General features: G+C 39.2%; 2 protein-coding genes across 2 annotated transcripts; both read right to left on the bottom strand.

Annotated features, from left to right (window-relative positions):
• Nucleotides 1-4,198: 4,198 nt before the first annotated feature.
• Nucleotides 4,199-5,957, bottom strand: LOC148731923 (uncharacterized). The gene has a single exon (XM_088762105.1). It carries the CDS (start codon nucleotides 5,827-5,829, stop codon nucleotides 4,768-4,770), a length of 1,062 nt encoding a protein of 353 aa, XP_088618231.1. The 5' UTR covers nucleotides 5,830-5,957; the 3' UTR covers nucleotides 4,199-4,767.
• A 75-nt stretch (nucleotides 5,958-6,032) lies between these two features.
• Nucleotides 6,033-7,647, bottom strand: LOC148731924 (uncharacterized). The gene has a single exon (XM_088762106.1). The coding sequence runs from the start codon at nucleotides 7,403-7,405 to the stop codon at nucleotides 6,362-6,364; it is 1,044 nt and encodes a 347-aa protein (XP_088618232.1). The 5' UTR covers nucleotides 7,406-7,647; the 3' UTR covers nucleotides 6,033-6,361.
• Nucleotides 7,648-14,189: the final 6,542 nt, after the last annotated feature.

The raw sequence follows: 14,189 nt of genomic DNA on the forward strand, positions 1-14,189 counted from the left end.
TTAAATTCAGTGGTGAATTGGCGGTCTCATAAATTTGAATCAAGTTTAAGGAAACGGAATGCATAAATGAGCGGAGGTAATGTTAAGTCAATTAATGAACGAAACATATTGCTTCTATTAGATAGTTGTAGAGAGAGAAAAAATAAGACTGGTTTCTATTCGAATCCAACGTAATCTTCAACCAGAAAATCAACGTGTCAATGCAAAAGCCTCAAATTCATACAGATGATGATCAAGGCTTTTACATTTACGGCCCCAACACTAGATGACGAATCTCTCAATCGAGCACAGTCGGACTTCGTGAAAGAATCACTTGCAAGTATCCGGTGTAGGAAATTGCGAAAACCTTATCTTGATAGAACTTGAATTAGCTTATTTCCTGCCGTCACTTATCGACCCATAAGTTACATTAAATGAATTAGCAATTTCTCGCGTCACGTTTTGATACTAGCGCAGCTGCTAAACGTCCTATCGGCGCTCTCAGAAACGAAACCACTTTTCGCTGTTAAAATGGTCTCTAGTCAGGATTTTCCATGTACTGATCACCATTTCTCTTCCTTTCGACAAGTGACTTGTTACTTACTAAAGAAGTTTTTTCCTGTCTGAACAAGATGGCATATTACCTTAGCTTCATTCAGTGTTATGATTTGGTTCATGGTTGCAAAAATAAAGTTATAAGAAACGGTGCATTTTACAGTTTGTCATGGGCCTTGGGAAGATCTGTGCATGTTAAGTTTTGACCTTCTTTTTAATTTCAGTCGCTTATCTCATTTTCCTCTTTTGCCTCTGCTCTACCTTGGCTAAGTTAGAGACTGTCGGAGGAAATTCATGGTTGCCATGCTTTCTCATATGATCTCCAACGGCAGTTACGATTGGTCCGCATTTAATTTAAGGTGTACTTTAAGTCTTTAAATTTGTCATAGACAAAAGAAGTTTTAAGCAGCTACGTAACATGTCATTCGTGCAACTTCCATGAAGCAATGATATGTGGTTATAGTGCCATAATGTTTTATTCATTGGCAATGAAAAATATTGAAATAGTTTAACAAACCCTTGAAAGACACATACAGAAGAAACCGAGCTTTGTGATTGCACTTTTAGCGCTGTTAGGATGAGTTATTGTTAAGATAGTCCCAGCGGCTAGTTTATGTCGTTCTCTCGAAGTACGGCGTTAATATCGCAAAGGAGGAGACCAGGAATAAAGGCTTGCCAAGGACAACGAACAGCAAAGAATCGAGTAAATGGTGATTGGCTATATTTTCCAATATACAAACATAGTAATGTATACAGACACTTGAATCGCCTGTCACACTGATTAGTTTACACGCAGATGCGTTTATTCTCCTCAAACAAAGAGGAAGTTATGAAAAGGAATATCAATAAGGTGAAAAAAATATAACCATGTTTTAAAACATGCTGCTAGTATAAAGATTTCCAAAGAGGCTCGATATTTCAGTGTGGGTTTTTCCTCTTAGAGGAGCCGAAACTGAAGGTAAAGGTAGGAAGAAGCGAAGTTTCAAAAAAACAGTCTGTGTTCACAATGGGAAACTTTCCCGATGGCGGAAACACACAGTACACAAGTGGGACGAATCAAACTGACACATTTTCATTCCCAACGAGCTTAATGGTATTTCTTTCCTCCCTAAACATTTTGTTATCCATCACTGCAACGTTGGGAAACTCTCTCATTCTTATAGCTCTTTGCAAAGAGATATCTCTCCATCCTCCAACAAAACTACTGTTTCGTTGCATGGCATTTACTGATCTTTGCGTTGGGTCGATAACGCAACCATTATTCGTGAATTTGCTACTTCGTATCGCCCAGTTGGAGATGAACGCGGACGATGTTGAAGATGACAAAGTAACCAGCATATTCAGCTACGCTTTGTGTGGTGCATCAGTAAGCACGGCGACCGCAATTAGCTTAGACAGACTTCTAGCCTTGCTGCTAGGGTTGCGATACCGGCAACTGGTCACAGTAACTCGAGTTCGTTCTGTGGTAGCGTGCATCTGGTTCTTGGCTGCTTCGTGCGGATTGGTGCGTTTGTGGAATTATCACGCGCCTTTGAAGATCGCTGTATTCTTTGGAGGTCTATTGTCAATAATATCAGTCTCATCTCACATGAAAATTTGGTGTAGGTTACATCATCAGCGATTTCAAGTCAGAGACCGTCTTTATCACAGAAAGGTCAACGAAGTAGCACAATACAAGAAGACAGTATCCAGTATCGCGTGGGTGCAGTTAGTGTTACTGGCCTGTTATGTTCCATTCCTCTCAGTGTCCATGCTGATAAGTGTCGGTTTTCGTGGCAAAATGATCTACATCGCCTGGCTATCTACTACAACACTGGTCTACCTAAATTCTACATTAAACCCAATTGTTTACTTCTGGAAAATGACTGAAGTGAGGCGCAAAGTGAAAGAAACCATCCAACAGTGTTTATGCTTGTAAATTTATCCCGGAATCTCGTCGGGATAAATTTACGGCCATCTTTGTTCTCATTGTGACGTGCACGAATGACCAACAAATGTCCGCTAACAAAGCATATATGAAAATAGACTCCCGAGTACGATATATGGCACGCAACAAAAATGTAACAACAAGCAGTTACCCATTTTAACTATTATTTAATTAGTTTTACATTGTCTAATTGACTTAGGTTAAAGATTAAGTTAAGCAGTTCATAAAGCAGGCTTACAATCCTTCATGCCGTGTAAGTGTTCGTCGTCTTGATCAACTTCCAATTCCAACATCCGCCGACTGAAGACCACAGCGCTTGGCTTTCCTGATTTATCGCATTCTTTCCTTGTACACAAACTCTTCCGGAGGACTCCATAGTAAACTCTGCATTCTCTATCTTCTTCCTCTCTCGACTATCGTCTTTTTCATCTCTTTCTTCTCTCCGGATATCGCAAGGTCAAAAGGTCATAGCCTTGTCATATCATAGCTTCCACAAGTTCAGTCAGCGAGCCACGAGGGTAAGCCCTCGGGCAAATCTCTTTTGTACTTCTCACAAGCCAGCTTTTATAGATTTACTTTAGTTATCTAGAATGTTCTATTACTATTTATACCGTATTACAAGTTTTACTATTTTTGGAAACTGCTGAGTCACATGAAAGAAGTTTCTGGAATATTACAGATTATAGATAATTCCAGAAAAGTCTGGGATATTGCGTGACAGATTCAGTAAAAGTAATTCGATCCTCGTAACATCATAGATAAAGGCTGATATTGTGATGAAATTTTGTGGGCCGAGGCCAGGAACGTGTTCGATAATTGAGTCAGTTTGCTAGACATAACGTCTCGTAGTCACGTTCGACGCACGTAGTCACGTGCGTCGAACGTGACTACGAGACGTTATGTCTAGCAAACTGACTCAAATAAAGGCTGATAGTTTCCAAAGAAACTGTTTGGGGCTTCGTCGGTGGGGGCTCCGACAAAGGGCTAACGCTCGAAACGTCAGCTTTTGTAATCGTTACGGTGGCCAATTTACCATTTCAACTTTGTTGATATATCCAAATTGTTTTGTTCTCATAGATTCTTTTATTCGACATTTAGAGGAGTTCACTAGCAATCTAGTCTCTAATATTACAATAATTTCAATACGCGATTTCTCTAGAATTGACGTCGCTTTTTATACCCGTTAGCAAAAATTAAATTGACTAATTGAAATTCAATGATTTTAGAGACTAAAATACTAATTAAAACATTATTAACTATTCACATCCTTTCTTTCTTAAGCCAAGACTCTTTCTCAACTGGCCTAAAATATATTTTATAGCTCGTGCGCATGTTTCATTCATGATACATCATTAAACATTTTCCCTTTGTCTTTGGAAGCAGATGAGAACTGGTTGTGAAAAAAAAATTAACTTGAGTTCCACACTTGGACTTCCACCCAAGGACTTCGACACTTTGGCCCTTTTATAAGGGCTGACGCGAACGCCGGTGTTTTCATCACAAAGTCAATGTTCAAGAGAACCTAAAGTTCAGCTAGACTTTGTTTTTTATCCTTCTAGAATTTACTAATAACAAAATATAAGATAGTAATTACCTACCCGCCAAATTTGTGGTTTACGTAACTTTTTTGTTGTAGAATGTGGTCTTATTTCATATTCAAGCATGACGCATTTTAAAATAAAGGTTGGATATATTCTTGAGGTTGAACCTCCTGACTCTAGGGTAAAGTCAGCTCTAAGATCATCAAAAATGAAAAGGAAAGCAGTGGTTCGCCATGAATGTATGTATCGAGATGTCAGCAAAGACAATGAAAAATCTTCCTTGATTAAAAACGCCGCTTGCTTGTGAACTGAAGGAAATGCACAAATGGACAGGGTAGACCTAGACTCTTTTAGGTTTCAAACTGAAACGGTTTGTTCAGTCAGTACGCAAGTTATTTGGTAAACATAAGCAAGAACAGGACATATCGGGTAAAAAGATGTCTTTAATTGACGAAAATGTTTTTGTTTATTCGTGAGTAGATATTAGAATACTCGCCCAAAATAAGTAGAAATAAAGAGAACTCAATCAATTGCTCTCAATATTACACGGCAAATGATCCAGACTATTGGATATTTTAAAAGTCTTATTCTTACCATGAGAATATGAAAAAGAAAAGAAAATTGTACTCCGCAAGAGCAATTGCTTGTTAGCATTCAACGATTCCTTTATGATATTGAAGCGTTGTTTAAACTTAAATTATTCGCTAGAGATTCTGTCGTTTAAGGACGAGGAAGTTTTTTCGCATAAATACAGGCAACTTCGAATCACAAACAGCAGCGAAACGCCTTAGCTGTGCCCTTTACAATCCTTCTCAGTTCTCTGATCTTCCAACAGTAAAGAAAGGGATTCAGAGATGAGTTTAGATAAACTAGAGTTTTCGTAAACAACCAAAGAGTATGAATTGTTCTTCCAATAGGCGTTGCATGTCTCAATATTGACACTATTATGAAAGGGATATAGCATGCCACTAAAGCAAACTGCACCCAAGATATGCTGGAAACTGTTTTCTTATATTGCTCGATGTTCAGTCGACCTCTTCCGTTTAATCTTCGTTTTGGTGAACCTATGGTTGTCCATGCACTTACTCTTCCTTCTTCTCTGCCTCTTCCCGTAACTGCTGCTCCCGCTCGTCTTTCTGCGGCTCTTTCTGTCCTCGTTGGTGTGCCTGCTCCTTCTTCTCCTGCCCCTACTTCTGCGTCTGCGTTTGACTGTCCTTCGCTAGGGTTGTCCTCTACTTCAGCCTGATGCCGCTGTAATTTTAGGTGGATCTTTATGTGGCAAAACACGGAAGTAACCAGAGATACCAAACAGGCCACAAAAAAGACAATCTCCGAAGCCGTTTGGCTCCAGACACGAACCAGTCCGCATAAAACAGCAGTTATCCAGCATAAAAGTATAACGGCTTGAGTTCGCTTCAGTGTCACATCTTGTCCGTATCTCGTCCTCAACAACAGGACAAGAAGTCTATCAACACTGATGGCTGTCGATATCAACACAGTCACTCCAAACAAAACATAGTCGGATATATCAACAATCTCCTCGACGTAAAACAAAATTTCCATGTCGTTGCTGCCAAGATCAATATAAAGTATTAAAACAGTCACGAACAGAGGTTGTGAAAAAAGACCCACACAAAGATCGGTAGTGGCCAGACATTCATAAAGGAGCTTTGCAGCAGGATGCAAAGAGGAAACTTTATAAAATGTCAGTAGGAGCAAAACATTAGCAAGAGATGCAGTGAAGGAGAGGATAATGTTAGAAGCTACGAGAAATGTTAATACCCCAATTGGTAATTGTGAAGATAACTGGCTTGTGAAGGTCATCATTGGCGCTCACGATCACACTTGTGGCTATGACTTTTTTCTTTTGGCAGAAAATGAACTTTTTTGGGGCGACCACTATTCGATCTGAGAGTCCGTGTTGCATTGTTAACGATTTCAGCGGTTTCTATTGGTTAAAAAAATCCCCCCCTCCGCCGTCTGATTTTTCCGATGACAGATGTCGTAGCTCTAATTAGACTGTATTGTTTTTACTTCCATGTTTTATTCATAATCTTCGCATTTTAACTCGTGTTTAGTGAGCAGGTACCATATTTATTAAACATGTTAAATAATGTAGATTCTGTTAATTATTTTACGCCAATGCTTTGCAGGGCTTTCTCTACGAATTAGCTTCTCTTTTCAGTTTCTGATCCGTGTGCGTTTTTGTCCTTCCTAGCTATGACTATTTTTTCCTAAGGCAACAGCTGCGTGATTCCTTCCTGATGATAAAGTGTTTTTTTCGATAGAAAAAATTTGCACGAGATACTGATGTTCATGAATACCGAAGTCTATGGACATAAATAAAAGCATCCTAGAGCTACAAACAATCACAAAACGCTCTGATAATATTTGTGTTCTTCACAGCAATTCTCACTTCTCTTATCCTCCAGCAATATAGAAAAGGATTCAGAGATGAATTTAAATAAACTAAAGTTGCTGTAAATAGCCAAATACCATAAATTTTTTCTCCCTGGATCACTGCTTGTCTCAATATCGACACTATTACGAAAGGAGCAAAGCATGCCACTAAGGCCAATTGTACCCAAAATATGCTGGAAACTGTTTTCTTATATTGTTCGATATTAAGTTCGACTCTTCCATTGAATCGTTGTTGCAGTAATCCTCTTGCTGTCCGTGTTCTTACTGTTACTTCCTCTGTTGCTGTTCCTTTACCTTCTTCGCCAGATCCTGTTTCTTCTTCTACGACTCTTCCTGCTCTTGTTGCACCTGCTCCTTCTTCTCCTACATTTGAGTGTTCTTCTTCAAGGGTGTCTTCTACTTCAGCCCAACGCCGCTGTAAGTTGAGATAGATCTTTACGTAGCAAAACACGGAAGTTGCTAGAGATGCTAAACTGGCCACAAAAACCACAATCTTTGAAACCGTTTGACTCCAGACACGAAGCAATCCACATGAAACAGCAGTCAACCAGCTTAAAAGTATAATGGCTTGAGCTCGCTTCAGTGTCACAACCTGTCTGTATCTAATCTTCAACATTAGGACAAGAAGCCTGTCAACGCTGATGGCTGTCGATATCAACATAGACACTCCACACAAAACATAGCTGGAGATATAAATAATTTCACGGAGGTAGTACTGAGCCTTAAATTCGGTGTTGACAGAACCAAGTATTATACCAGCTACGAACAGAGGCTGTGAAAGGAGACCCACACAAAGGTCAGTCATGGCCAGACATCGAAACAAGCGCTTTGTCACAGAATTCAGAGAGGAAACTTTATTAAGTGCCAAAAGGATCAAAACGTTACCCAGAGATGCAGCAAAGGAGAGGAATATGTTGAAAGCTAAAAGAGACGCAAGGAATCCCAGTGGTAAATCTGATGATAAAGTTGCGAAGTTCGCCATTGTTGCCCACGTTCAGAGGTCTGGCTCCGTTTCTTCCGCTGTTTGTCAATAGACGAACCTTTCTGGGCGATAACTACTTTTACGGTGTACCGTGGCAATGATGATTGGGACACCACTCGTTTCAGAATTATTTGGCGAAGTTGCATTCAAGTACGTAGCCCATCTTAAAATAAATTAAGCCTTGCTATCAATTCTTCTGCCCTGATTGACAAAACTGGATAGTGATATACATTCAATGTTATTCGTCCAGATATGAATTTATAATCGCAGTGTTGCGCTTTATTGCCACGACGATATTAGTAAGTTTCTTCTTTAATGTTTTGTTTTCTACCATAATTTCAGTTTTCCACCTTCATATTCCGTATTTCTACTTTGATATCTAATTGACAGCCATGTCATCATTTCTGCTTTGATATCAGTTTACTTCCGCAATGTAACCATCGACTTCCTTGTTTTAAATTTACTTGACATGTTTCAGATTCCAGATTTATTTCCTGGACATCAGTGTACCACCATGATGTTAAGTATTCTAGCTTGATGTAAATTTATCACTGTGACGTTACATCAGTTTCGACCCTGACAGATTAAGTATCATGATTTTACTTTTTATACATTAATATTAATGAAGCATCGTAAAGTTCTAGTTTTCACTCTTGTTTTGATTTAGTTCCGTAATGTTGAATGTATATCTTGAAAATGATCAGTACTGATTGACTGATATCAAGGTAGAAAATGTCATATTACGTTTGTTACTTGAAAGGTAACAAGACTTTGGGGGAGGTACAAAACGAAAATTTATTGTAATTTTTATCTTCAATCAGCGTCAAAATTAGTTGACACATCATGTTGAAGAGTTCTATTTGTGCGAAGAATAAAAGACCTGTTTCTACCACACTCTAATTCACTAGCAGAACCCCCATCCCCCATTCAGTGTTGGCTAAAAGATCGTGAAATACGATACCGCTTTGCTCGAAGCCACTGATAATTGGGCCTTTAATATGGATCATGGCTGTATTAACGCTGTTGTCTGTTTAGATCCAAAAAAAGCATTTGACACAGTCAATCACCCTATTTTATCATCCAAACTATATTCATATGGAGTCGTATGAAATGCCTACGAATTAGTCTCTTCCTACTTAGACAATAGTACGCTTAAATGCGCGGTCGATGGTGTCCTTTCTAAAAGTTGCACTTTAACGTGTGGGATTTCCCAGGGGACAATACTGGGACCTCTGCTTTTTTTCTTATATAATAATGATTTGCCTATTAAATTCGCAACCAAGAATGTATGCGGATGATACTCACCTAACTTATGCTGACAACGACATCTGCTCCATTGGGGCTTCTTTAATCAGGACTTGTCAAATATAAACCGTCGGCTTATTGCCGATAAATTGCCTCTCGACATGACGAAAACTAAATTTATGTTAATCATCGGGTCAAGACAAAAATTAAACAGTCTAACCGTTCTTCCTGCCCAATTAAACAGAGTCAATATTACCAAGTCTTTTGGTGTATTAATTGATGAAAGTTTAACATGGAGTAATCATTTCAACGCTATATCTAAAACAAATCTCCTCTGGTATTGGATCTATTAAACGAACAAGTCACTGTGTTCCTCCTGCAACTTTACAAAATATCTAACATGGGTTAGTCCAATCGCACTTCGACTATTGTAGTGTTGTTTGGGGTAGCTGTGCCAAAACATTATCTGACAAACTACAGAAACTGCAAAATCGTGCGATCCGCGTCCTCACTCACTCTAGTTATGATGCTGACGCCAACCAACTACTTACAGAATTAGGCTGGGACAGTTTAGAAACTCGACGTCAAAAACTCAAGGCTGAGATGGTCTTTAAGTCCTTAAATGGCCTCACACCCAATTATTTGTCCTCGAAATTCATTCAAAGGATTGATGTGATTACTTCTTACAATTTGCGCGATTCTGAAAATAAGCTTCCTATTCCCTTGCCACCTACTAACTATTATAAAAATAGCTTTGGCTGTAGGGTGCAGTCCTCTGCAACAGCCTACCTTTAGCTGCTAGGCAAGCAACATCTCTGGCTAATTTCCGACGATTGTTAATTAATTCAGACACGGCATTCATGCAAAACAGGCTTTAATTTAACTTACCTTCTGTAATAGTTAGCAATATCTTAAATTAGACTAATAAACATAGTTTATACATACCATACAGAGTTTTTCGTAATTAGTTGTAGCTTCTATATATATTTCTTATTAACCAAGCGCGAGGGGCGTACTGGGAGAATATCGGCCCGAGGTCTTGACAGTACGGACCGAGCGCAGAGAGGTCCGTAGAAAAAAGACCGAGGGCCGATATTCTGCCAGTACGGTCCCGAGCAAGCTTGGTTAATAAGAGATTTATTATACGACTGAAGTTCAAAGGGACACAAGTGCGGTATCATTCGGGACCATTCGGGACAGTGACCGGTCCAATACTGAGAGAATATTGACCGGCAATAGAGCATTTTGATTGGTTGATTTTAGTTATTGGCCCTCTGACTGCCCGAGCCGTGTAATAATAAATTGTTAATGCCGTGTTTAAATAAAGATGATGATGATACAACATTGTTTTGTGGGTGGGGGGGGGGGGAGGGAGAGGGGGCGAATGGGTAAACTTAACGAGGGAAAAAAGAGACAAAACCTGAGGTAATAGAGGTTGAAAAGATCAATGTGTCAACAATTTTGTCGCCGCCGGCGGATCTGGGTAAAAATGTAACAAAAGGATGCTGAATTGGTTTCTAAATGTACAGTAAACTACGTTAACGTCATGTCAAGAGTTGGGTCCCCTATTAATGTCATCCATCAAAACAGAAAAAAAATCAGAGGCAAAACGTACCCTCTTAGAATAAACCGCGCGCCATAAGAGATGCCACTTTTTTTTTTTTTTTTTAGTGTTTATTCGTAAAGAGCTCCGGCTGTTTTCCATGCACACTTTTCATTCAGGCGGACAGGGGAAAAAGATGCTCTCGTTATTTTATGCTAAGAATCCAAAGCCTTCGTAAACATGGGTAAGTACAGAAGAAGAAATCAGTTTATCTAAGCGATCAGTCGTATCAACTAAGCATTTGATAAATTATGTATAGGTTAAGTTGGACAAAGCTGGCATGAACATTAATATTTCACTTTCACAAAGACAGCTTCAATGATTTAATTTTTTTCTTTGCTTTGGGCAATAGAGGTTCTTACCCGGCATGTCACTAATTAAAATTTTTGTATTCTGTTTTTATTGGTCTTTGGTTATGATGTTTTCGTTTTGATTGTATCAAAGGAGTGAATAATTTTGCTGCGAGTGTGTTCCCTGAATTCAGAACTCATTTTGCAGAGCTAATCTGCCGCCACGCCGAAAAATGCAAGTGAAAAGTGATGCTCTTAAACTTATCAATGGCCATAGGTGCCAGGCTGCAAAATCTTTTTTGAAAATCTTAGCACGATATCAATTTTCCACTGGATGAATAAGATTAGGATCTGAAGAGAAAACACAACTTTTAAGAAATTGATTGAAATTGTATTGAAACAAGAACGCCTCAGCGTGCGGAAAAACAGTTTTGGCACCGCAATTAGCTAGCTTAAAAACAAGCAATAAATCTACCTCTGTGCCTCGTTTAAAGTAAAAATGAAAAATAAGCCGCAGGAAATATTTGAAAATTATCATATGAAAAGATTACCAGAAAATATAGTTATATTGACACAAAACGCTTTCTTCAATAACGCCCCTTTCTTCAGGAAACGCCCGCTTTCTTCAGGAAACGCCCCTTCAATCCCGACGAGTTGAAGGGCCTACATCGCTAGAAAGACTCAAACATCATCGTCTGGTCATTTGTTAAACTAGTACTAGACCCGTTCTTTCGACGTTCAGTTTATTTTTCTTTCGACGTTCTGCGGCATTGAAAAGGAGAGTTCTAAGCGCCTTTTGCAATGAAAGAGTGGTAACTGCTATAAACTTACATGGAGAACCTTACGGATGATCATGACAAACCAAACCAGAAGTGATCAATTTCGTTGCTTCACGGGCGTCTGTGATCGAAATCTTCTTCTATTTCTCTCCTTTTTTGATCTTCTAATATCTGTTGCAGCCATTGTGGGGAATAGTCTCATTCTCTTCGCCCTCAGAAAGGTTTCTTCCCTTCATCCACCATCGAAAAGTTTGTTCAGTAATCTTGCTTGCACTGATCTCAACGTTGGACTCATTTTCCAACAGTTCCATCTTGCCTATATAATATCCCAGGAACATTCTGCAATTTGTTACTATGCCTCACTCATGAACCGAACCTTAGAGCTCGTTTTCTGTGGCGTCTCTGTCCTCACACTGACTGCAATAAGTATGAACAGACTGCAATAAGTATAGACAGACTGCAATAAGTATGAACAGACTGCAATAAGTATAGACAGACTGCAATAAGTATGAACAGACTGCAATAAGTATAGACAGACTGCAATAAGTATGGACAGACTGCAATAAGTATAGACAGACTGCAATAAGTATGGACAGACTGCAATAAGTATGGACAGACTGCAATAAGTATGGACAGACTGCAATAAGTATGGATAGACTGCAATAAGTATGGACAGACTGCAATAAGTATGGACAGACTGCAATAAGTATAGACAGACTGCAATAAGTATGGACAGACTGCAATAAGTATGGACAGACTGCAATAAGTATAGACAGACTGCAATAAGTATAGACAGACTGCAATAAGTATAGACAGACTGCAATAAGTATAGACAGACTGCAATAAGTATGAACAGACTGCAATAAGTATAGACAGACTGCAATAAGTATGAACAGACTGCAATAAGTATAGACAGACTGCAATAAGTATGGACAGACTGCAATAAGTATAGACAGACTGCAATAAGTATGGACAGACTGCAATAAGTATGGACAGACTGCAATAAGTATGGACAGACTGCAATAAGTATGGACAGACTGCAATAAGTATGGACAGACTGCAATAAGTATGGACAGACTGCAATAAGTATGGACAGACTGCAATAAGTATGGACAGACTGCAATAAGTATAGACAGACTGCAATAAGTATGGACAGACTGCAATAAGTATGGACAGACTGCAATAAGTATGGACAGACTGCAATAAGTATGGACAGACTGCAATAAGTATGGACAGACAGCAATAAGTATAGACAGACTGCAATAAGTATAGACAGACTGCAATAAGTATAGACAGACTGCAATAAGTATAGACAGACTTCTAGCTCTTACGCTTAGGTTGAGATATCGTCAAGTGGTAACTCTGTGGCGAGTGAAAGCAACTCTAGTCCTTTGCTGGATTGCTTGCATCATAAGTGGAATAACTGACTGCAATGTATAGACAGACTTCTAGCTCTTACGCTTAGGTTGAGATATCGTCAAGTGGTAACTCTGTGGCGAGTGAAAGCAACTCTAGTCCTTTGCTGGATTGCTTGCATCATAAGTGGAATAACAAACCACTTTATCCTTCCTGTTTATTCGATAATCAGTTGCATTGGTGTAGTTTTTTCGATGGTGACCTCTACTTTCTGCTACATTGCAATTTACACAAAGCTCCGCCGTCAACAAGCTCAATGGCAGGACCACAAACATCCTGAACAGCCTAACAAAGGTAGAAGTCAAGTGAACGCAGAAAGATACAAAAAGACGGTTAGCACTGCTCTCTGGTTTCATTTTACCTTGGTGGTTTCGTGTCTTCCATATGGTATAGTAATAGCTATTCGTGGAGCTGGCACTGAATCGAGGCGAGCCACTCTTACTCATTTGCATTTAGGGACTTCCTTTGTTACGTTAAACTCTGCACTCAACCCAGTCTTCTATGCTTGGAAAATTCGAGAAGACAGGCCGTGAAAGAGACGATTAAACAGTTGTATTGCTGGTCGGATTAGCAGTGTCTGAAAATTTTAAAACACTCAACTTCAAATTCACAAAGACCTTTACACAAGCATTCACGTCAACACTAGTCAGTTATTTCGCGCGCTTTTATTGGTCTTTTAAGCAGGACCTACTGTAACGCTTTTTTTGATGCCAAAACCTCTCGTTATTCGTCGTGAATTTGAAGACTTCAGTGTGCACATGAAAGTTGGAATCCTTTCTTCTCGTTTAAGTGTGAAACGTGCTTACGACTCGACGGTAATTATTAATCTAGTTCCCTAAATACCACGTTTGCATTCAAGATTATGGTTTTGTTGAGTTTGCTGTAAACGTGCTTATTTGGGGCTAGTGTGTTTTATCGTGAAATCCTTGTTAGAGTTCAAGGTTTTATTCCGAACTTAAGGCAGAATACGTGCACGGCACAAACTCGAATCTCGAATGTAGTCAACTGGACTCCGAATCGGGATGTGAGGGCTCGAGTCTGGACTGGTTCATTGTGCCATGTCCCTGTACAAGTCACCACACTCTTTCCCAAGCAATTCTCTGAGCTTCACGCGCGAAGACTCCGAAAGAATGATTAAAATTGATATTAAGCAAATATCAACTCAATTAAATTGTTAGTCGTACGTTTTCTTAGCTGAGCAGTCGGTATTTCCAAATAGTATTGCATCGAGATGGAGGAGCTGTTGTAACTGCTTGTGACACTTTTGGCAGGTTTATGTTATCAAGAGGAAAATTTTTAAAAGGTGAAACACAACACTTGTTTAATTTTGTTTTTACGTGGATTTGCGTTGTTTCGTTCTGTTTAATTTTTGTTTGTTTTTACAATTGATCATAACTCATCTCCTTTCTCTTTAAATAAAGAGGGCGATTGCGTATTTGAGCGAGACGTTG

Source organism: Stylophora pistillata, chromosome 5 (genome assembly GCF_964205215.1).
Source record: "Stylophora pistillata chromosome 5, jaStyPist1.2, whole genome shotgun sequence".
Classification (NCBI taxonomy): domain Eukaryota; kingdom Metazoa; phylum Cnidaria; class Anthozoa; order Scleractinia; family Pocilloporidae; genus Stylophora; species Stylophora pistillata.

Excerpts from the sequence above, each read along its gene's own strand:
- LOC148731923 (XM_088762105.1), bottom strand. The coding sequence starts at position 5,829 with ATGATGACCTTCACAAGCCAGTTATCTTCACAATTACCAATTGGGGTA.
- LOC148731924 (XM_088762106.1), bottom strand. The coding sequence starts at position 7,405 with ATGGCGAACTTCGCAACTTTATCATCAGATTTACCACTGGGATTCCTT.